The sequence below is a fragment of the Lichenostomus cassidix genome, unplaced genomic scaffold (genome assembly GCF_008360975.1).
Source record: "Lichenostomus cassidix isolate B80296 unplaced genomic scaffold, HeHo_3.0 HiC_scaffold_852, whole genome shotgun sequence".
Lineage (NCBI taxonomy): Eukaryota > Metazoa > Chordata > Aves > Passeriformes > Meliphagidae > Lichenostomus > Lichenostomus cassidix.
Window position 1 is genome coordinate 889,225 of NW_028148026.1, and position 20,799 is coordinate 910,023.

The 20,799-nt window shown below is 58.6% G+C and overlaps 2 protein-coding genes and 1 long non-coding RNA gene across 3 annotated transcripts in view; all 3 read right to left on the reverse strand.

Annotated features, from left to right (window-relative positions):
- Nucleotides 1-644: 644 nt before the first annotated feature.
- The window catches only part of LOC146420355 (uncharacterized), a 22,634-nt gene continuing 2,479 nt past the window's right edge, over nt 645-20,799 (reverse strand). The window contains exons 2-3 of the long non-coding RNA XR_014849208.1: nt 1,012-1,082; nt 645-891 (exon numbers count right to left, since the gene is read on the reverse strand). This is a non-coding gene — a long non-coding RNA (uncharacterized LOC146420355). The remainder of the gene's footprint in view (nt 892-1,011; nt 1,083-20,799) is intronic.
- On the reverse strand, nt 2,412-8,285 carry LOC146420356 (Fc receptor-like protein 4). The gene is made up of 9 exons (XM_085048366.1): nt 7,798-8,285; nt 7,215-7,481; nt 6,619-6,888; nt 6,203-6,499; nt 6,041-6,127; nt 3,616-3,636; nt 3,313-3,527; nt 2,787-2,979; nt 2,412-2,425 (listed from the first exon to the last, which is right to left on the reverse strand). The coding sequence occupies exons 1-9, from the start codon at nt 8,027-8,029 to the stop codon at nt 2,412-2,414; spliced, it is 1,596 nt and encodes a 531-aa protein (XP_084904492.1). The 5' UTR covers nt 8,030-8,285.
- Nucleotides 19,710-20,581, reverse strand: LOC146420357 (uncharacterized). Its single transcript, XM_085048367.1, has 4 exons — nt 20,473-20,581; nt 20,091-20,112; nt 19,923-20,002; nt 19,710-19,835 (listed from the first exon to the last, which is right to left on the reverse strand). Exons 1-4 carry the CDS (start codon nt 20,579-20,581, stop codon nt 19,726-19,728), a joined length of 321 nt encoding a protein of 106 aa, XP_084904493.1. The 3' UTR covers nt 19,710-19,725.

A 20,799-nucleotide genomic window follows, 5' to 3' on the forward strand; every position in this document is an offset into this window, starting at 1 on the left:
ATCCCATCCCAACGGTCCTTGTCCCCTTGTTCCCTTGTCTCTGTCCCTGTCCCCACAGCTGCCCCAGCCCCATGGTGCCTCCCCACTCCCCCATTACTGTCCCCACCTTTCTGTCCCCTCTCTCCTGTCCCCACTGCCAGCCCACTACCCCAGTCACCCAGCCCGTGACCCCCCGAGGGGGGCTGGGTTGGGATTAGGGTGGGGAGGACTCAATCCCTGAGCACCATCAAGGGCAAAACGGACTCGATTTGGGGCAAATAATTGCATTTATTATCCATCAAAACAAAAAACAAGAAGTAAAATAAACCTGAAAAACTCCTTCCCCCCACCCGTCCCTCCTGAGCCGGGGGCTTCTCCAGGGCTGCGGGGTGTCCCTCATGTCCCCCGGGGTGTCCCTCGTGTCCCTTGGGGTGTCCCCATCACCCCCCACCAGCTCCGGCCATTTTGGGTCACGCTGCGCTGGTCCCGCACTGGTTTTCCCAAATCCATGGGGCTCAGAGGGACAGAGAGGTGGTGGCCACGGGCGGGGAGGGGACAGGGCCAGCTGCCGGCAGTTCCTGGTGGCCACGGGGAGGGGACAGGGCCAGCTGCCGGCAGCTAGGGAGTGGATGGGAAAGCCTCTGCGGATACTGGGAGCACTGGGATGGAAAAGAGACCCCACATGGGACCTCCACACTGGTGGCCACCCCCTGTGTCCCACAGGAGCCGGAGGGGGACACGCACGAGGGGTGCCCAGGGGAGGGGATCTCCAGTGCCCCCAGTGTCCATAGTGCCTCCAGTGTCCCCAGTGTCACAGCACATTGTCGTAGATGTCACCAGAGTCCGGCTGCCGCCCGTGGGGTCCCGGCAGCTCCGCGTAGGTCACCTGGGGGGATGTGGCACGGGGGGGCCCTGCGAGAGGCAGTGACTGGGGCGGGTGACACCCGAGGGTGACATGTCCCTGTCCCCGTCCCCGTCCCCATCCCCGTCCCTGTCCCTGTCCCTGTCCCTGTCCCCAACACCCGTACTCACCCTCTGCCCTCGCGGTGCTCACGACCTGGGTGTAAAGCACCTCCCTATCCTCCGGGGGGACCGAGGGGACCCTGCGGGGATAAAAGGGGTGGCTGTGGCTGTGGCGCTGTGGGGTGGGGATAAAGGGGGTCAGGACTGCAGCTCCCCACTCACCTGTCTTGGGGCTTCCTGGTGGCTGCAAAAGAAAGAGGAGTGGGGTTGACAATGAGGTCCCTGGGGCCACTGAAACCTCCCAGGACCCTTGATTGCCCCCGGGCCTCCTAAGCATCCCTGAACCCCCAAAACCCCTGAACCACCCCAAAGCTCAAGATCCCCTGAGCGCCCAGAGATCCCAAATACAGCGGAAAGGGGAGATCTCCCAATTCCCTCAGGACCCCAGAAAACACCCAAAATCCCAACACCACCTCAAACCCCACAGGAGCTTAGCTAAGGTCACTGGGGGCTCAGCTCCACCCAAGGAAGAGGCAGTGGGTGCTGCACATCGCTCTCCCACTCTGGGGGGCTTCCCACCGCTGCCCATCCCCCAGTGTCACCCACCCATGCGGTGCCACCAGCGCCAGCCCAGGATGGCAGCCAGGAGCAGAACCAGGAGCAACAGGGAACCACCAACCCCTTCGGCCACTGCTGGGGACAGAGAAGGACACATTGAGGTCACAAAGAACCTCAAAGGTCCTGCACTCCCCGTGACCCCGTATGACCCCCACCTGTGACACCTGTGCCCCAGTGTCCCCGCAGTGTCACCTCCAGGGCCAGCTCTGGGCTGAGTGCCCGGAACACACGGTGCTCATCCAGCTGGTTGGTGGCCACGCACTGGTAGGTGCCAGAATGTCCCACATCGACGTCCCCAAGCTCCAGGAGGGGACCCTGGGCCACCTCGTGCCCATTGTGCAGCCAGGTGAAGGTGACAGGTGCTGAGCCCACCTTCACCGAGCAGCGCAGGGTCACGGGGTCACCTGTGTGCACCTGGAGTGCCGGGGGGCCAGGGGTGATGGTGGCATTGGCCACGGGCACTGCGGGGACAGAGACGGGGCTGAGGGTGGGGGAGGGGCTGGCAACAGGTTTGGGTGGAGGGGATGGAGGGAAATGAGGGCAGGATGGGGGATGCCGTGTTTGGGGTCACCCCCAGCCCGAGGGTCCTGGTCACCCAGGACAGTGACAATCAATGGGTCCCTTTCAACCGTGTTGTCCCCGTCACTGACCCGGCACTGGTAGCGGCCACTATCATTGTCCCCAACCTTGCTGAGCTCCAGGCGGAGCCAATGCCCAGTGGCGTCCCCAAGCCCTCCCAGTGCCAGGAGAAGGACAGAGGACCTGTCCCCACGGCCACCGTGCAGCTCAGCACCAGGCTGTCACCCAGTGCTACCTGTCCCCCGGGGAGGCTGTGCTGACAGGGACACCCCTCATACTGGGATCCCTGTGGGGGGACATGGGTGTGATGGGGACATGAGGAGGGGAGGGAGGAGATGTAGGAGAGGGTGGAGGAGACCCGAGTGGGTGAGAAAGGGAGTGGTGGGGGATTCAGGGATGGGAGACATGGAAAGGGATACAGGGGACCCCGGAGAGGGGTGAGGGGATGCAGACAGGGGTGGTGCAACCTGGGGACAGTGGGGGGACCTCCAGTCGGACTGGGTGTCCCCAGTTGTGTCGGGGCGACCCGGAAGGCTTTCAGGGAAGGATGGGGGTCCCCAGGCAGTGATGGGAGATGGGAACGGTGACCCCAAAGCCCCTGGGTAGAGGCTGTGGGGATGTCGGGGTGGCGGCTGTGGGGTGCTCACCATGCACTGTCACTGTCACTGTCACTGGCTTAGACTCTGACACCAGTGATGTTCCGAAGCTCACCCAGCCCTTGCAGCGATAGCTGCCACTGTGGTTCAGCTGCAGGGGGGACAGGGACAGCTCGGTCCCATTGACGGCCCAGCCCAGTTCCTCCTCCTCGCGGTAGAAGGACACCGAGGTTACAGGGGAGTTCTGCCAGCCCCGGCAGCGCAGTGTCACCGTGTCCCCCTCCAGCAGCGGCCATGCTGGCACCTGCAGCACCAACGAGTCTGGGGACAAGTGGGGAGACGTCACACCAGCATGTCCCAATGGATCTGGGACCCCCCACTCTGTCACCTCCAACACCTCAGGGGTCCCCAATTCCAGGAGGGAAGTCCTCTCACATTGGGATGTTCTGGGATGTCCCCATGTGCAGGACACAGGCTCTGGTCACACCAGGGGGTGACCCAGGAAGCAGAGCCCACCCAGAGCCCTCAGGGTGCCAGGCTGGGGACACAAACCTCCCTCACCGTCTGAGACCCTCACGGAGGGGCTGCGCCCAGTGCCGGGTTTGTCACACATGTAGGTGCCACTCTTGGAGACAGTGAAGCTGGCAGGTGCATTCGGCCACCAGCGCTGCCCATCCTTGTACCAGGTGGTGCCATTGGTTGTCCCCGAACCCTGACAGGTCAGTGTCACTCTGTCCCACAGCACCGCTGGTGTCCAGGGGGGATCCACGAGGAGGTGGGTGGTCTGAGCACCTGCAGGTGACAGGGGACACCAGACTGCCAGGACCAGTGTGTGGCTGGGGAGAACAGGGTGGGGACATGGCATCCCTTGGCGACTCACCAGTGAGGCTGAGGGTCTGGACTGGAAGGGAGAAAGGACAGGGCTGGGTCAGGACAGCGACACCCAGGGCACAGGGTGTCCCCAAATTGTCCCCATAGGGGCACCAGAGTGGTACAGAGGTTTCAGGGATGGGGACACTGTGGCCACCCCAGGCTGATGCAGGACATGGGGACACAGGTCACTGCTACCAGGCCCCAAAGCTCTTGTCCCCACCACCCCATGTGCCTGTCCTCTTGTCCCTGTCCCTTCCATCCCTTGTCCCCTTGCTCTGTCCCACACCTGCCCCAGTCTCATGCTGCCTGTCCCCACATTCCTGTCCCCCCGTTCCTGTTCCACTTTTCCTGTTCCCCTGTTCCTGTCCCCACAGCCACTCCACAACCCAGTCACACCAGTCTCTCCCCCCAAGAACTGGCTCTACTAGCATTGGGGACTTCAGAGATCCCACAGCCCCCCTATGCCCCCTACCCACCGCTCTCTGCCTCACCAGGGCCATCCCTGGGCTGTCACCCCTGTGCCCAGGGCACTCACCCCACAGCAGCAGTGCCACCTTCCCAGCCATCCCGCTGTCCCCGGCCATCCAGGCTGGCTGTCACACACTGCCGGGGCCACCTGTCCCTGTTGGTGGCTCTTGGGCCAAACGGGAAGGAAACGAGGTCACATCTCTTACTCAGGCGTGTTTGACACCTGGTGGGGACAGGCTGGCCACAAGCTGGGGGCAGGGCGGGGACATGACGGGGACATGGTGGGACAGGCTGGGGACATGGCAAGACACCGGATTCCCACGACTGGGGACACAGGGGATGTGTAGAGCCAAAGATGGAGTTCCCAGTGGGATGGAGGTCCTGGGGGAATCACAGTCCTGGGGGAAGGGAGGGTGCAGGGGATGGAATCAAGGGGAGGGAGCTCCTCGGCAATGGGGGTCCTGGGCCATGGAGACCCTGGGCAATGGCAGTGCCAGGCTGGGGGGACATAGGGAATGGGGGTGCCATGGTTGGGTTCCCAGGGCAATGGGGGTGCCAGGGATGGGCAGTGGCTGGGTGGGCATGTGGGTCACAGCTCCTGCACTGGGTGCCTCAGATGTTGGGGTGACCCAGGGCCCAGCACAGCCCCCTCGGGCTCCTCATGGCCTGGGGGTCACCCCAGGGGGATTCCGAGGGTCTCTGGCTCTGTGCCCCCTCCCCCACCCAGGCGCTTTTTCCTTTCTTTATTTCCATTTCTTCCCTTTTCCCCTCAATTTCACACTGCCCGAATTCCTGTCTCAGCGATCTCAGGGAGCTCCTGAGCAGGGATCGGGTTTGGGTGACCCTAAGGAGCGGGAGAAGGGAGTTCAGGAAGGATTGGGGGCTGTGGGGGATGGGGGTGTCCAGCTGTGCCCCCCAACACTCTCACTTTCCCTTTCCTGCAGCAAAAGGAAGAAAATTGAATTTATCAACCATCGAATCAGAGCTGAAGAATGAGAAGTGAAACACACCTTAAACACACATTCCCCTCTCGGGCACTTCTCCAACGTGGGTTTCACAAGGGCTCACAGCACCCTTCGGGCATCCCCTACTGCACCGGCGGCTCCTGCCGGGCTCCCTGCTCTCCCCCAGCCTCCCGCTCCCTCCCTCCCGGCGCCCCCCGCCCGCCCCAGGGCTGAGCCCGGCCGAGGCTCCGCAGCAGCTGCGGGGCTCAGAGCCGCTCGGGGAGCGCCGGCTGCGGGGCTTTGGGCACCGGGGGGCACCGGGCAGGGCTGCGGCGGGGCTGGGCTGGGCTCGGGGGACACCTCAGGCTGTCCCCGGCTCCATCCCGGGGCTCTCGGGGCTCTCGGTGCAGCTGCGAGGGAACCAGTCCAGAAATGCCCCAATTGATCATTTTGGCACCCTCCCCAGGGGACTGAGAGAGCCCCAAAAATCCTGCAAATCCCTCACGGATCTTCTCGACAGCCTGACCTGGATCCATCTCCTTCCCGAGCTGAACAGACAGAGCTGAACAAACAAACCACTTTTTTCCCTGTTTAATAAAAAAGCTGCAGTTTGGGTGCAACAAGAGGGAAAAGGTTCCTGTGCCCCCCTGGGGCTGGGAGGGTGAATGGGCAGTCATGGCCGGAGCCCCCCTCACCTGTCCTGGGACTTCCTGGAGGCTGCAGGGAAAAGGGGAGGAGGTGACTGTGGGGTCCCTGAGATCCCTGAACCTTCCTGGCACCTTGGGAGCTCCAACCACCCACGGGACCCCAAATCCCCACGGGACCCTCAAATCCCCACTGCAGCCCCGATTCCCACAGGACACTGATTCCTCCCTGGACCCCAGGAACTCCTGAACCCCATGAAGTTCTGCACGACTGCAGTGTCCCCAGTGCTCCCGACCCCCCTGAGCCCCAAGCCCGGCAGGGAGGAAAAACCCCAACTCTCTCCAGGACCCCCATGGCCCCCCCATTGTCACCCACCCGGGCGGTACCACCAGTGACAGCCCCCGATGACAGCCAGGAGCAGCACCAGGAACAGGAGGGTCCTGCCGACGTTCACAGCCACTGCTGGGGACAGATGGGTCATGAGGGTCACCACTCACCTCAGGAGTCTTCACCCCCAGTGACCCCATGTGACCCCACCTGTGCCCCAGTGTCCCTGCAGAGTCACCTCCAGGACCAGCTCTGGGCTGAGCGCCCAGAACACACGGTGCTCATCCAGCTGGTTGGTGGCCACGCACTGGTAGGTGCCAGAATGTCCCACATCGATGTCCCCAAGCTCCAGGAGGGGACCCTGGGCCACCTCGTGCCCATCGCGCAGCCAGATGAAGGTGACAGGTGCTGAGCCCACCTGCACCGAGCAGCGCAGGGTCACGGGGTCACCTGCGTGCACTTGGAGTGCCGGGGGGCCAGGGGTGATGGTGGCATTGGCCACGGGCACTGCAGGGACAGAGACGGGGCTGAGGGAGCTGGCAGCAGCTGTGGGGCAATGAGGATGGGATGGGTGGGATTGGGAATGCCATGTTTGGGGTCACCCCCAGCCCGAGGGTGTCGCTCACCAAGAACAGTGACATTCAGTGTGGGACTCTCAGCCACACTCTCTCCGTCGCTGACCCGGCACTTGTAGTGGCCACTGTCATTCTTCATAACCTTGCTCAGCTCCAGTTTAGGGCCAGTGCCCAGCAGTGTCCCTGAGCCCTCCCGGTGCCAGGAGAAGGACAGGGGACCTGTCCCCGCGGCCACCGTGCAGCTCAGCACCAGGCTGTCACCAAGTGCCACCTGTCCCCCGGGGGGCTGTGCCGACAGAGACACCCCCGAGAGTGGGACATCTGTGGGGGACATGGGTGTGATGGGGACATGAGGAGGGGAGGGAGGAGATGTAGGAGAGGATGGAGGAGAGCCGAGTGGGTGAGAAAGGGAGCGGTGGGAGATCAGGGAGGGGAGAGCTGCAGGGGGATGCAGGGGATGAGGGGATGCAGACAGGGGTGGTGAGACCTGGGGACACTGTGGGGACCTCCAACAGGGTTGGGTGACCCGGGAGGCTGTCGGGGAAGCATGGGTGTCCCCAGGCGGTGATGGGAGATGGGGACAGTGACCCCAAGGCCGCTGGGGAGAGGCTGTGGGGATGCCGGGGTGGTGGCTGTGTGGTGCTCACCATGCACTGTCACTGTCACCAGATTCGACTCCTGCGACACCAGTGACGTTCCGAAGCTCACCAAGCCCTTGCAGCGATAGCTGCCGCTGTGGTTCAGCTGCAGGGGGGACAGGGACAGCTCGGTCCCATTTACAGACCTCCCCAGTTCCTCCTTCTCGCGGTAGAAGGACACCGAGGTGACAGGCTGGTTCTGCATTCCCCGGCAGCGCAGTGTCACCGTGTCCCCCTCCCGCAGCGGCCGCGCTGGCACCTGCAGCACCAGCCAGTCTGGGGACAAGTGGGGACACATCACACCGGCATGTCCTGATGGCACTGGGACCCCCACTGTGTCACACACAGAGCACCAGGGGATCCCCAATTCCAACAGAGGGGTCCCATGGCACTGGGATGCTCTGGGATGTCCCCGTGCAGGGGACAGGCTCTTGTCACACCATGGGTGTGACCCAGGAAGCAGAGCTCACCCAGAGCTCTCAGGGTCCCCGCGGGTGACAGGCTGGGGACACCAAACTCCCTCACCGTTTGAGATGCTCACGGAGGGGCTGAACCCTGTGCAGGCTCGGTGACAATTATAGGTGCCACTCACAGCGACAGTGTAGTGGCCAGCTGCAGTCTGCCCCCAGAGCTTCCCATCCCTGAACCAGGTGGTGACACCGGATGTCCCCAAGCCCTGGCAGGTCAGTGTCACTCTGTCCCACACCACCGCTGGTGTCCAGGGGGGATCCACGAGGAGCTGGCTGGTCTGGGCACCTGCAGGTGACAGGGGACACCAGCCTGCCAGGGCCAGCGCAGCGCTGGGGACAGCAGGGCAGGGACATGGCATCCCTTGGGGACTCACCAGCGAGGCTGAGGGTCTGGGCTGGAAGGGAGAAGGAAGAGGGCTAACTGGAGGTGCCACCTCGGAGACAGTGTCACCCGGGAGGTGTAGTGTGGCATTGTCCCCAAACTGTCCCCGTGGGGACAGCCGTGTGACACGGATGTCTCGGGGATGGGAACACCACGGCCACCCCGTGCTGGCACAGCTCACCCCACCTGCCCCACAGCACCTGACCCCATATCCCATCCCGATGGTCCCTGTCCCCTTGTTCCCCTGTCCCTGTCCCTACAGCCCTGTGTCCCTGCCCCTGTCCTCACACCCGCCCCAGCCCCATGGTCCCTCCCCACACCCGTGTCCCCCATTATTGCCCTCATCTTTCTGTCCCTTCTCACCTGTCCCCACGGCCACTCCACAACCATGGTCACCCCCACGGACTGGCTCTGCTGGCTTTGGGGACTTCAGGGGACCCCACAGCCGCCCTGTGCCCCCTCCCCACCGCTCTCTGCCTCACCAGGGCCATCCCTGGGCTGTCACCCCTGTGCCCAGGGCACTCACCCCACAGCAGCAGTGCCACCTTCCCAGCCATCCCGCTGTCCCCGGCCATCCAGGCTGGCTGTCACACACTGCCGGGGCCACCTGTCCCTGTTGGTGGCTCTTGGGCCAAAGGGGAAGGAAATGAGGTCACTCCTCATCCCCACGAGAACCTGGCACATGGTGGGGGCAGGGTGGCCACAAGCTGGGGACATGGTGGGGACATGGCAGGGGACATGGTGGGACAGGCTGGGGACATGGTGGGACAGGCTGGGGACATGCTGGGACACGGGGCTTTGACGATTTGGGACACAGGAGCTCAGCAGAGTCAAAGATTGAGGTCCCAGAGCAATGGGAGTCCTGGGGGAAGGGAGGGTGCAGGGGATGGAATCAAGGGGAGGGGGCTCCTCGGCAATGGGGGTCCTGGGCCATGGAGACCCTGGGCAATGGCAGTCCCAGGCTGGGGGGACATAGGGAATGGGGGTCCCATGGTTGGGTTCCCAGGGCAATGGGGGTGCCAGGGATGGGCAGTGGCTGGGTGGGCATGTGGGTCACAGCTCCTGCACTGGGTGCCTCAGATGTTGGGGTGACCCAGGGCCCAGCACAGCCCCTTGGGCTCCTCATGGCCTGGGGGTCACTCCGGGGGGATTCTGGGGTGCTCCGGCTCTGTGCTTCCCCCTCTTCCTCTCCCAGGGGCTTTTTCCTCTATTTCCATTTCTTCCCTTTTTCCCCTCAATTTCACACTGCCCCAATTCCCGGCTCGGCGATCCCGGGGAGCTCCTGAGCAGGGATCGGGTTTGGGTGACCCTGAGGAGGGGGAGAAGGGAGTTCAGGGAGGGTTGGGGGGCTGTGGGGGATAGGGGTGTCCGGCTGTGCCTCCCAACACTTTCACTTTCCCTTTCCCGCAGCAGAAGGAAGAGGCTGTTTGTGCTCAGAGTCATCCGGGGAGTGACAGGTTCTGTCCTGGGGGACCTGTCCCACGGGACCCCCAAATCCCCACTGCAGCCCTGATTCCCACAGGACACTGATTCCCCCCTGGACCCCAGGAACACCTGAACCCCATGAAGTTCTGCACCACCACAGTGTCCCCAGTGCTCCCGACCCCCTGAGCCTCTGAGCCCCAAGTCCGGCAGGGAGAGTAAACTCCCAAACTCTCATAGGATCCCTGAAAGATCCCCCAACATCTAAGGATGACCCCCCAACACCACCCAGGACGCCCAGCCAAGGTCACTGGGGGCTCTGTTTCCCCCAGCTCAGGAGCTCTGGGTGCTGCCCTAAAGAGAAACGACGAGAGGGAACTCACGGCAGTCTCAATATGAGATATAAAGTAAGCTCCATTTTATTTCACCAAACGAGAGACTTATATACTGTTACAGAAGTTACTATTCACAGATACACACACACACCTGCAGTCTGTTCTCACACATTCAGGGATCCTCCTGCTAACTCCCTTATTCTTTTCTCATAACACTTCTGACTCCCTAATCTTTCTCATGACATTCTTCCCACAGAACATTCTCAAGCAAACAAACCACTGTAGCTTGTTGGAATTTTACTGAGGCCTGAGAATTCTGTTAGCATAAGTTTTGCTGGAAAACTGCGTTTTCCAACAGTGCCCCCGTTTCGCTTGTGAGAACAGATGTTGTCTGTTATCAGATTAATTTGCTTAGCTATAAGTAATTCTTATTATTAGAATTGTTATAAATTTACCTAAGGAAATTTCACTAGTTATTTAAATATGTTGCCATGGTCTAGAAATTGTCATTGCTGAAAACATTCACTTCACAGGTAAAGCTTGGAGAACCTTTCCTGGGTAAGGACTCCAAGTTTACTTGGAAGAAGGTTTAGCTCTTATAAACTCAATTTGGTAAATGAAAATTAATTGATCACATTTTGATGCAAAACACTTTGGACTCATGGCATGTTTCCCAGCCAGTTAGAACCAAAGCTTGGGCAGAGCTTAGGTGCTAAGTGGAAGGGTTTTCTTAGAACATCTTATAAACAAGCTTTGATTAATATCAATAAGGAGAGTATCTTAACATGTTACCACTTTTGTAGATAGCTATATAAGGTGAGATGAAATATTTGAAAACAGTGGATATTATCATTTGACTTTAACTAAGAAAAATAAAACTGCAAAGCTTTTGTGAATAATAATATAAACTAACAAATTTAAAACTTAAAATTAATATCACTAAAAATGAATAAAACTTAATCTTAATAAATCTTATTTTAAACTAACAATTAGGACTTAACTATAATGGAATTTAAAATTGATATTACCTTAACAACTTAACTCTAACAAGATTTAAAACTTAACAGAATTTAAAATTAACATCACTTAATATTACTTAACAGAATTTTAACTTTAACAGAATTTACAACTTAATAGAATTTAAATTCACTATTACTTAACTTTAACAGAATCTATGCTTAACCAAAGATACTTAACAGGTAGTTTAAACTATTTAGTATAACTTCACTCACAGGTTTTTCATTCACACATCAAAACTCTCGAGAAATCAAAATCACACTCTCATCAATCACAGATTTCATCCACATTAAAGCATTCAACACACTCTCAGTAGGCCTACAATATTCACACATACACACAAATGCTTCAGCAAAATTCAGCTTTTGTTCAAGGCTTTTAGTATTCAAGGTGTTATTATTTTTTTATCAGGATAATATCTTGTTACAATGCTTCTTTATTAGTAAATTGCTGGAAATAGGTTTTGGTCTGTTGGTCAATACGTGGCAATGGATGTTTCACCCTGCAAAGCGAATAATTAGAGGTTTTGGAGAGAACAGCTGGAGAACGTGTTCAAAGATTTGTTTCTGAAGCTAGAGAGCGCGGTGGGATCGCTGCCGCCATGGGGAACGACATGGACGTGATTCCCGAGCGGGAGATGAAGGATCTCCAGTTCAGAGCACTGAAGAAGATTCACATCTTTGAAACTCTTAAAAGTTCTCCATGATTACAAAAGAAACAACTCCATCCTGTATCAAACTGCTGTTTTGCTGGCAACGCTGTTGGTTAGTTCTGGTTCGCTGCTGAGGTTGCCAATCATTTCCTCATCCTTGGGGAGGAGTAGAGTTTAGGGTTTCACCACAGACGTTACAGTTGGGGCAGTGAAGGAGGCGTGGATGGCTCGCGGCTCCGCCCACCGGGGCACCCTCTGGGACTTCCGCTCTGGTTGTCATTCGGCCGGAAACCACGGCTGGAGCAACTTCTGCCACAGGTCTCTTTGTGTGGCGTGCCGGCGGCGCGCAGTGAGGGGTAGGGGCCGCCGCTGGTTTTGGTCTTTGTTTCTGCAAGCTTCTGAGCTGTGAGTATCTCTGTTGCAGCGGGAACACCAAACTTTTCTGTTACAGTTTTTTCGTATGTGTCTCTCACTCCCGCATCGGTAACATCGGGATGATTTCTGGTTACTCTGTTTCTTTACCCGCGATATCTGAGCTCGTTCTAACAAAGCATTCAGTTGTTCTGGCAAAAGTTCAACAGTGACTCTCTCAAACAAAGCAGCTAAGATGTTTTTCGTTGTAAAATTGCCAAGCTCTGTGATACATTGAGACAGGAACAGATTTTTCATCCAATCGAGTAACTTTGTTTTCTCGGCTGTCGGCAGCAGCATGGCGTGCTCTCTCTCCCCCCCCCCTCCCTGGCGGGGGGGGTTTTCCCGGCTGCTGTGCCGCGGCCGAAGTTTTACGCATATCAAAAGCGGCACAGTAACTCACAGGTTTTTCTCTGCTCAATGCGGGTACTATGTCCTGTGCCGTGAGCCAGGCAAGGTTTTGCTTTGTGGCATGTATTTGTAAGCAGGCTACAACTTTACTCCATGGTTTGCCAAGCTTTCTTGCTATTTTATCACAGTCCAAAAGCAAAACAGCTCCGTAATTCAACCACTCTCCTACACTGAATACTGTAATAGGATTTGTAAAAAATCCATAAGCTTGTCCTACCACTATCAGGCCCATTAAGTGTGATAGGCCATTTTTACCGAGTCCGTGCTTTTCTAAAAAGCATAACAATAAAATTTGGGCTACCTCTGATTCCATTTTGGTCCAGCTGGTTTTCAGGGTCCTGGTCGACACCGTCTAAGCACTCTATTGAAGCTCGCAGTTGCCAGAGTTCGTGCAGTTCACCGAAGTGTAGCCCTCACGGTAGGCAGGTCCTATTCGGCCTGTGTCTGCAGGATCTTCCCCGGTTCGGGCGAAGATTTTGACACACCATTGCTGCACGCTTCGGCGCCTCTCCGTTCCCGCCGCTCTCAGAAGCAAGGTTGTAAAACTCCGCTGTTAGGGTCCGTAGTCGTCGGAGTCACCATTTAAAGAGAAACAACGAGAGGGAACTCACGGCAGTCTCAATATGAGATATAAAGTAAGCTCCATTTTATTTCATCAAACGAGAGACTTATATACTGTTACAGAAGTTACTATTCATAGATACACACACACACTTGCAGTCTGTTCTCACACATTCGGGGATCCTCCTGTTAACTCCCTTATTCTTTTCTCATAACACTTCTGATTCCCTAATCTTTCTCATGACATTCTTCCCACAGAACATTCTCAAGCAAACAAACCACTGTAGCTTGTTGGAATTTTACTGAGGCCTGAGAATTCTGTTAGCATAAGTTTTGCTGGAAAACTGCGTTTTCCAACACTGCCCCATCTCTCCCCACACTCTCGGGGTTTCCCCTCACTCCAAGACCCCCAAACCCCCCATTGTCACCCACCTGGGCGGTGCCACCAGTGACAGCCCCCGATGACAGCCAGGAGCAGCACCAGGTGCAGGAGGGTCCTGCTGGCATTTACAGTCACTGCTGGGGACACAGGGGGACACTGAGATCACCCGGAACCCCGGGAGTCCTCAACTCCCCGTGACCCCATGTGACCCTACCTGTGCCCCAGTGTCCCCACGGTGTCACCTCCAGGGCCAGCTCTGGGCTGAGTGCCCGGAACACACGGTGCTCATCCAGCTGGTTGGTGGCCTTGCACTGGTAGGTGCCAGAATGTCCCACATCGATGTCCCCAAGCTCCAGGAGGGGACCCTGGGCCACCTCCTGCCCATCACGCAGCCAGGTGAAGGTGACAGGTGCTGAGCCCACCTGCACCGAGCAGCACAGGGTCACGGGGTCACCTGTGTGCACCTGGAGTGGCGGGGGGCCAGGGGTGATGGTGGCATTGGCCACAGGCACTGCGGGGACAGAGACGGGGTGGTGGGTGGGGGAGGGGCTGGAACACGGTGTGGGGGGAGAGAAACGGGGGGGGCATGTGGATATCATGGTTGGGGTCGCCCCCAGCTCGAGAGTCCCACTCACCCAGGACAGTGATATTCAGTGTGGGGCTTTCGGCCATGCTGTCCCTATTCCTGGCCCGACACTGGTAGTGACCACTGTCATTCTCGCCAATGCTGCACAGCTCCAGGTGGGGGACAGTGCCCAGTGGTCTCCCCGAGCCCTCCCGGTGCCAGGAGAAGGACAGAGGACCTGTCCCCGCGGCCACCGTGCAGCTCAGCACCAGGCTGTCACCCAGTGCCACCTGTGCCCCGGGGGGCTGTTCCGACAGGGACACCCCTGACACTGGGATCCCTGTGGGGGGACATGGGTGTGATGGGGACATGAGGAGGGGAGAGAGTAGATGTAAGAGATGGTGGAGGGGACCCCAGGCAGGGGTGAGGGGTTGCAGACAGGAGCGGTGCGACCTGGGGACCCCGGAGGGACCTCCAATAGGGCTGGGAGTCACCAGCTGGCGCTGGGGTACCCGGGGAGGCTGTGGGGTTGCCGTGCCCATCCCCGCACTCACTGCGCACCGTGACGCGGAGCCGGGCGCTGCTCTTCCGCACGGCCCCCCCCTCGGAGCGCACCTCGCAGCTGTAACTGCCCGAGTGGGAGACCCCCACGGCGGGCAGCAGGAGCTGCGGGGACCCCTGCGGGCCCCCCAGCAACTGCCCGTCCCGGTAGAAGAGGTGCAGGAGGGGGGCTCGGGGCCGCAGGGGGCTGGGGGTGCTGAGGCAGCTGAGATTCAGGGGGGATCCCTCAGTGGGCTCGGGGGGACCCTCCAGCTCCAGCACCGGCACCGAGAAGAGCTCTGGGAAGGAGATGGGATATGGTGGATAATGATGCCCAGTCTATTGGGGAGGGGCTGTGGGGCTGTGGGGTGTAATCTGTGAGGTGTGGGGATATCAGGGTATCACAGTTCCGTTCGTGGGGTGCTCACCGTGCACTGTCACTGTCACCAGGTTCGACTGTACCCACTGTGTCAGCTCATTGCTCACCCAGCCCCTGCAGTGGTAGCTGCCACTGTGGTGCAGCTGCAAAGGGGACAGGGACAGTTCGGTCCCATTGAGGGGTCCAGTCAGATCCTTCCTGTTCTTGTAAAATGTCACAATCGTGACAAAATCATCCTTCCTGACTCGGCAGTGCAGTGTCATGGTGTCCCCCTCCAGCAACACCCATGCTGGCATCTGCAACACCAATGAGTCTGGGGGACAGGAGGGTCCTGTCACACCACAGGGTTCACCACGGGGTCTCAATGGCACTGGGAGGCACCAAGGGTCCCCCATTGCAGCACGGGTGTCCCCTTGCACTGGGATGCTCTGGGATGTCCCCATCTGCAAGAGATTGGCTCTCGTGACACAAGGGAGGTGACCCAGGAAGCAGAGCTCACGCAGAGCCCGCGGGGTCCCCACAGGTGTCAGGCTGGGGACACAAACCTCCCTCACCATTTAAGATTCTCATGGCAGAGCTGCGCCTGGCGCCAGGTCTGTCACATCTGTAGGTTCCTTTCTCTGTCACAAGGAACTGATCCCTTTCCTCCTTCCCCCAGCGCTGCCCATCCTTATACCAGGTGGTGGCATTGAGTGTCCCCAAGCCCTGGCAGGTCAGTGTCACTCTGTCCCACAGCACCGCTGGTGTCCAGGGGGGATCCACGAGGAGCTGGGTGATCCGGGCACCTGCAGGTGACAGGGGACACCAGCCTGCCAGGGCCAGCACAGGGCTGGGGACCGCGGGATGGGGACATGGCATCCCTTGGGGACTCACCAGCGAGGCTGAGGGTCTGGGCTGGAAGGGAGAAAGGACAGGGCTGGGTTAGGGTGGCCCCGAGGTGACAGCTTCACCCGGGGCAAAGCGTGTCCCAAACTGTCCCTGTGAGAACACCCAGAGTGACACGGATGTCCCAGGGATGGGGATACTGTGGCCACTCCAGGCTGATGCGAGACGTGGGGACATTGTGGACAGCCTGAGATGGCACTGCCACCAGCCCCAAAGCTCTTGTCCCCACTACCTCATGGTGCCTGTCCTCTTGTCTCTGTCCCCACATCACTGTCCCCAAATTCCTGTCCCCCTGTTCCTGTCCACACTCCACAACCCAGTCACACCAGTGTCCATCCCCACGGACTGGTTCTGCTGGCACTGGGGACCTCAGAGGACCCCACGGCCCCCCTGTGCCCCCTCCCCACCGCTCTCTGCCTCACCAGGGCTATCCCTGGGCATCAGGCCTGTGCCCAGGGCACTCACCCCACAGGAGCAGTGCCACCATCCCGGCCATCCCGGTGTCCCTGGCCATCTGGGCTGGCTGTCACACACTGCTGGGGCTACCTGTCTCTGTTGGTGGCTCTTCGGCCAGAGGAGAAGGAAGTGAGGTCACATCTTGTCCCCACATGTAGGTGGCCCTTGGTGGGGGCTGGGTTGGTGACAGGCTGGGCACATGATGGGGACATGGTGGCAACATAGCAAGGATATGCTGGGACATGCTAGGACACAGTGGGGACATGGGAGACCCAGGAGTTCAGGCTCAGGGAAAATGGGGAGCCAAGGATGTGTGTCCCAGGGAATTGGGGTGTCCCAGGGAATTGGGGTGTCCCAGGAATGGGGTTTGGGAAAAGGGATCCCACGGGAATAGCGGCTGAAGAAGAAGAGGTTTCCTGGGAGGGCAATCACAGGAGATTGGGGTCCTGGGGAATGGGCAGGGGGGCCAAGGGTGGGGGTCCAAAGGGACCATTGTCACTCCTGTCCTCTCAGCCCCTCCCCGGGTCTGAGACAGAAAAGTCCCTCCAGCTGAGCTGGGACTGCCCTGCTGACCCTCACCCCCTTTAGGGGATTCCCTTGTCCTTCCCCCACCCCAGCCTGGGGCTCTTTCCTCTCTTCATTTCCCTTTCTTGTTTCGGGGGCGGGGCTGCCCTGGCGAGTGACACAGCCCGGGGGGGTCCTGTCCCTGCCCTCTGCAGCTACACAGCCCGGGGGGGTCCTGTCCCTGCCCTCTGCAGCTGCTGCCACCGGGACTGCGTGAGCTCAGGGCTCACTGACAGAGGAGTCAGTGCCGGTGACAGCGATGGCGACAGTGATGGTGCACGGTGAACACCCCACAGCCAGAACCCCACAGATCACACCCCAATGCCCCACAGCCCCTCCCCAACAGACTGGGCATCATCAAGGTCCTGTCCTGGAGCTTGGGGACATCGATGTGGGACATTCTCGCACATACCAGTGCGTGGCCACCAACCAGCTGGACAGGCACCGCATGCTCCGGGCGCTCAGCCCAGAGCTGCCCCTGGAGGTGACACTGCGGGGACACTGGGGCACAGGTGGGGTCACACGGGGTCATGGGGGATTGCAGGATCCCCACGGTGACAGGTGACCCTGCTGTGACCCCTTCTGTCCCCAGCGGTGGCCCTGGGTGCTGTCAGGACCCTCCTGTTCCTAGTTCTGCTCCTGGGTGTCATCAGGGGCTGTCACTGCTGGGCTGGAGAATTGGACACTGAGGAAAAGGGACTGAAAGGCTGTGGGTTTTGGGAATTGTGCCGTAATGCCATGAGAGGTGCTGTTGTGGAGCTGAAAATCGGCTGGGGGGTGGGTGCTTCCTTCCTTCCATTCGGGACTGGGGAGAGCATTGGTGTGTGTGTTGCACAGGGTGTGTGTCTGGCCAGGACACTGCTGTGCTGCCCCTCGGCACTGCGATCAGAGCTGCAGCCTTCACCGCTTCTGCCCACTGCCGGTGGAGCTGCCGGGACTGATTGGTGCTGAGAGATTGCAAAAGGAGCGATTTCCCCTCTTTGCTCTGCCCGAGGCTGCCATGGCCACGGAGAGGATCCCGCTTGGATTGCAGCGCCCCCTGCTGGCCTGAGCAATCCCTGCAGCGCCCCCTGCTGGCCTAAGCGATCCCTGCAGCGCCCCCTGCTGGCCGTGGTCATATTGACACCAAATAAGGAAAAACAGCTCTCAGCAGGTTGGAAGCTTCTGTTATTGTGTTGTTTGATCCCTTCTGTTCTCTTTATTTTCTAGTAAAGAACCGTTCTTCCTTTTTCTACAGTTAGGCCTGGAAGCCCTGAAATTTTCAAAGTTATAATAATTTGGAGCGAGGCATCTTCTTTCCATTGTAAGATTATTCCCACCCACCTTGGCAGACATTTGTCTTTTAAACCAAGACAGCTGCCAAATCCAGGGTTCCAGTGTGGATGGGACACACATTCCAAGAGAAAGCAGGGTCAGACATGTGACCACTTCATGCTCTGCCTTTTAAGCCCCTGGGCCACCATGGGCCCTCCCCCCAGGTGGGACTTCCAGTCACTTGGCCACTCAGGAGTTGGGTTGGACAGAGCATCACACTGTCCCCAGTGTGCCATGGCTGACAGACTGATGGACACACAGGACCCTATCACACCCAACATAAGGCCTGACCAATCCCCTATCACACACAGGTGTTCCAAAATGTCTCCAGACATCAAACTGCTCCTGTCTCTGACAGCCCACCCTGTGCCATGGATTGATCCCAACTGCCCTGGAAAAGGGGTATGAGAGGTTGGGGAGCCTTGAGATTTTTTTCTCCATTCCTGTTACTAAGCATCAAATAGCTGGGTGATTAGAGCCATCAACTCTTTTGTAAGAGACAAAAGTGTGTGCTTGGGCGGGGCAGGGTGAGGCAGGAACTGGCCATTGGAACTGGCACTCTGGTCATCCGGACACCGAGAGGAGAGGCTGCTCTTTGCTTCTGGCTGCGACCACAGGAAAATCCAGCTGTGCTCTGCCTTTCTCCTCTTGGCTGGGTGAGCTTAGATTTAACCTCTTTCCCACTGGGAAGTGCGCTTTTCCCTGGCTGCATTTTCTCACAGCAGTTGACAGGGGGTCTGGCTGTCCCTGCCGCCCTCCCCGCTCTGCCGCACAAGACTGCAGTGTCTGCTGTGACTGCAGAGCTCTTGCTACCTCGCTGGCTAGCCGGGGAGAGCCAGCTCCTGCCCCTGCCGCCCTGCTCGTCGCTCTGAGCTGTTTGCTGCCTGCCTGCTTTCTCAGCCTCTTCCAACATCACCAGCTGTCTGAGGCTGACCTGACCCTGCGCCACAGCGCCACCTGCAGCCGCTCGGCAGTCATCACACCTGCCCTGCCCGGCCGGGAGCTCAACAGCGCCCCTGCTGCTTGCAACCGTGATTACACCACATGGGAAAAGGCTCGGCAGCTCAAAAGTCATCTGCCATTGGTTTCTGGGTCTATTGGTGGTTGCTATTATTGTTACTGCTTGTTTATAGATACTAGTAAAGAACTGATATTCCTTTTCCCATACCTTTGCCTGAAATCCCTTGATTTTCAAAATTGAAATAATTCAGAGGGAGGGGAAATCACATTCTCTGTCCTAAGGGAGGTTTCAACCTCTCTTAGCAAACACCTGTCTTTCAAACTGAGACAGGGGGAAACTCCGGAATGCCCACAGTGCCTTGGTGACATCATAGTGTGGGGGAACACAGCAGAGGAGGGTTTGGAGACAGAGGAGAAGAGAATCCCAAGCCTCCTGAAGGCTGCTTTGGCCATCAAAGCAATGAAGGTCCACCTGCCAGGTTCCTTCTGGTAGGGGAATCGTGCTGGGGGCAGCGTCTGGGGTTTGTTCCTTGTTGGGGCTTTCCCTGGAAATCATTCCTTTTCTGACCCTTTTGATTCTGAATCTTGTTGCTGTTGCTGTTGGTTTTCTTGTGTCATTGCTGTTTGCAGGAAATTGTTCTTCTCTCAGCCCTTTGGCATCTCTGCCTTTTGTGCCTCACCTGGGGGGGGGGGGGTCAGCAGCCCCTGGTTTATAGGGGAAGCACACAGAGGTGTTGGTGCCCATGGGTGGGGATCTCCCCAGTGTCACCCAGTGCTCCCAGTGTCCCCCCATGCCCCCCAGTGTCCCCCATTGTCACAGCACATTCTCATAGATGTCACTGGATTCCCGCCGTTGCCCATGGGGTCCTGGCAGCTCTGCATAGGTCACCTGGGGGTCCTGGGGTGGGGTGATGCTGGGGGACCCTGAAAGAGACACCAGTTTGGGAGGACCAAGGTAGGGAGTGACACCTGTGGGTGACGTGTCACTGTCACCTCCCAACCTGTACTCACTGCCTGTCTGCTTGGTGATCACAACATGGCTGTACAGCACCTCCTCCTCCTCTGGGGGGGCTGGGGGCTCCGGGGGGACCCTGCTGGGATAAGGGGGTGTGTGGGAGGAGATGGAGAATTGTGGGGCTGGGGGTAAAAGGGGGGTCATGGCTGGAGCCCCCAACTCACCTTTCCTGGTGCTTCCTGGCTGCTGCAAAGGAAAGAGTGAGGGGTGACTGTGGGGTCCCAGGGCCATGACCACACTCAGGAATCCTGAACCCTCACAGGACCCTCAGTTCCCACCAGGATCCCTGAGTATCCCTGAAGGGCCCCAGAATTCATGAACCCTCGCAGTGTCACCAACTAACTCAGGCTCAAAATACCAAAGCCCTCCAAACTCCCCCACGACCCCTGAAAGAATCCCAGCAACCCTGCACAACCCTCCAGCATCTCCCCAAACCCTATAGGAGCCCAGCCAAGGTCACTGGGGGCTCAGCCCCACCCCAAGTCAGGCTATAGACCCCCAAATCCTACGGCTACCAGGGACCCCCATGACCCCATTGTCACCCACCCATGCGGTGCCACGGGCGCCAGGCCACGATGACACCCAGGAGCAGAACCAGAAACAATAGGGAACCACCGACCCCTGTGGCCACTGCAGGAAAGAGATAGAGACACATTGGGTCACCTGTAACCTCAGGGGCCACCAAGAACCCAAAGAGTGACTCCATATGACCCCACCTGTGCCCCAGTGTCCCTCTGCTGTCACCTCCAGGGCCAGCTCTGGGCTGAGCGCCTGGAACACACGGTGCTCATCCAGCTGGTTGGTGGCCACGCACTGGTAGGTGCCAGAATGTCCCACATCGACGTCCCCAAGCTCCAGGAGGGGACCCTGGCC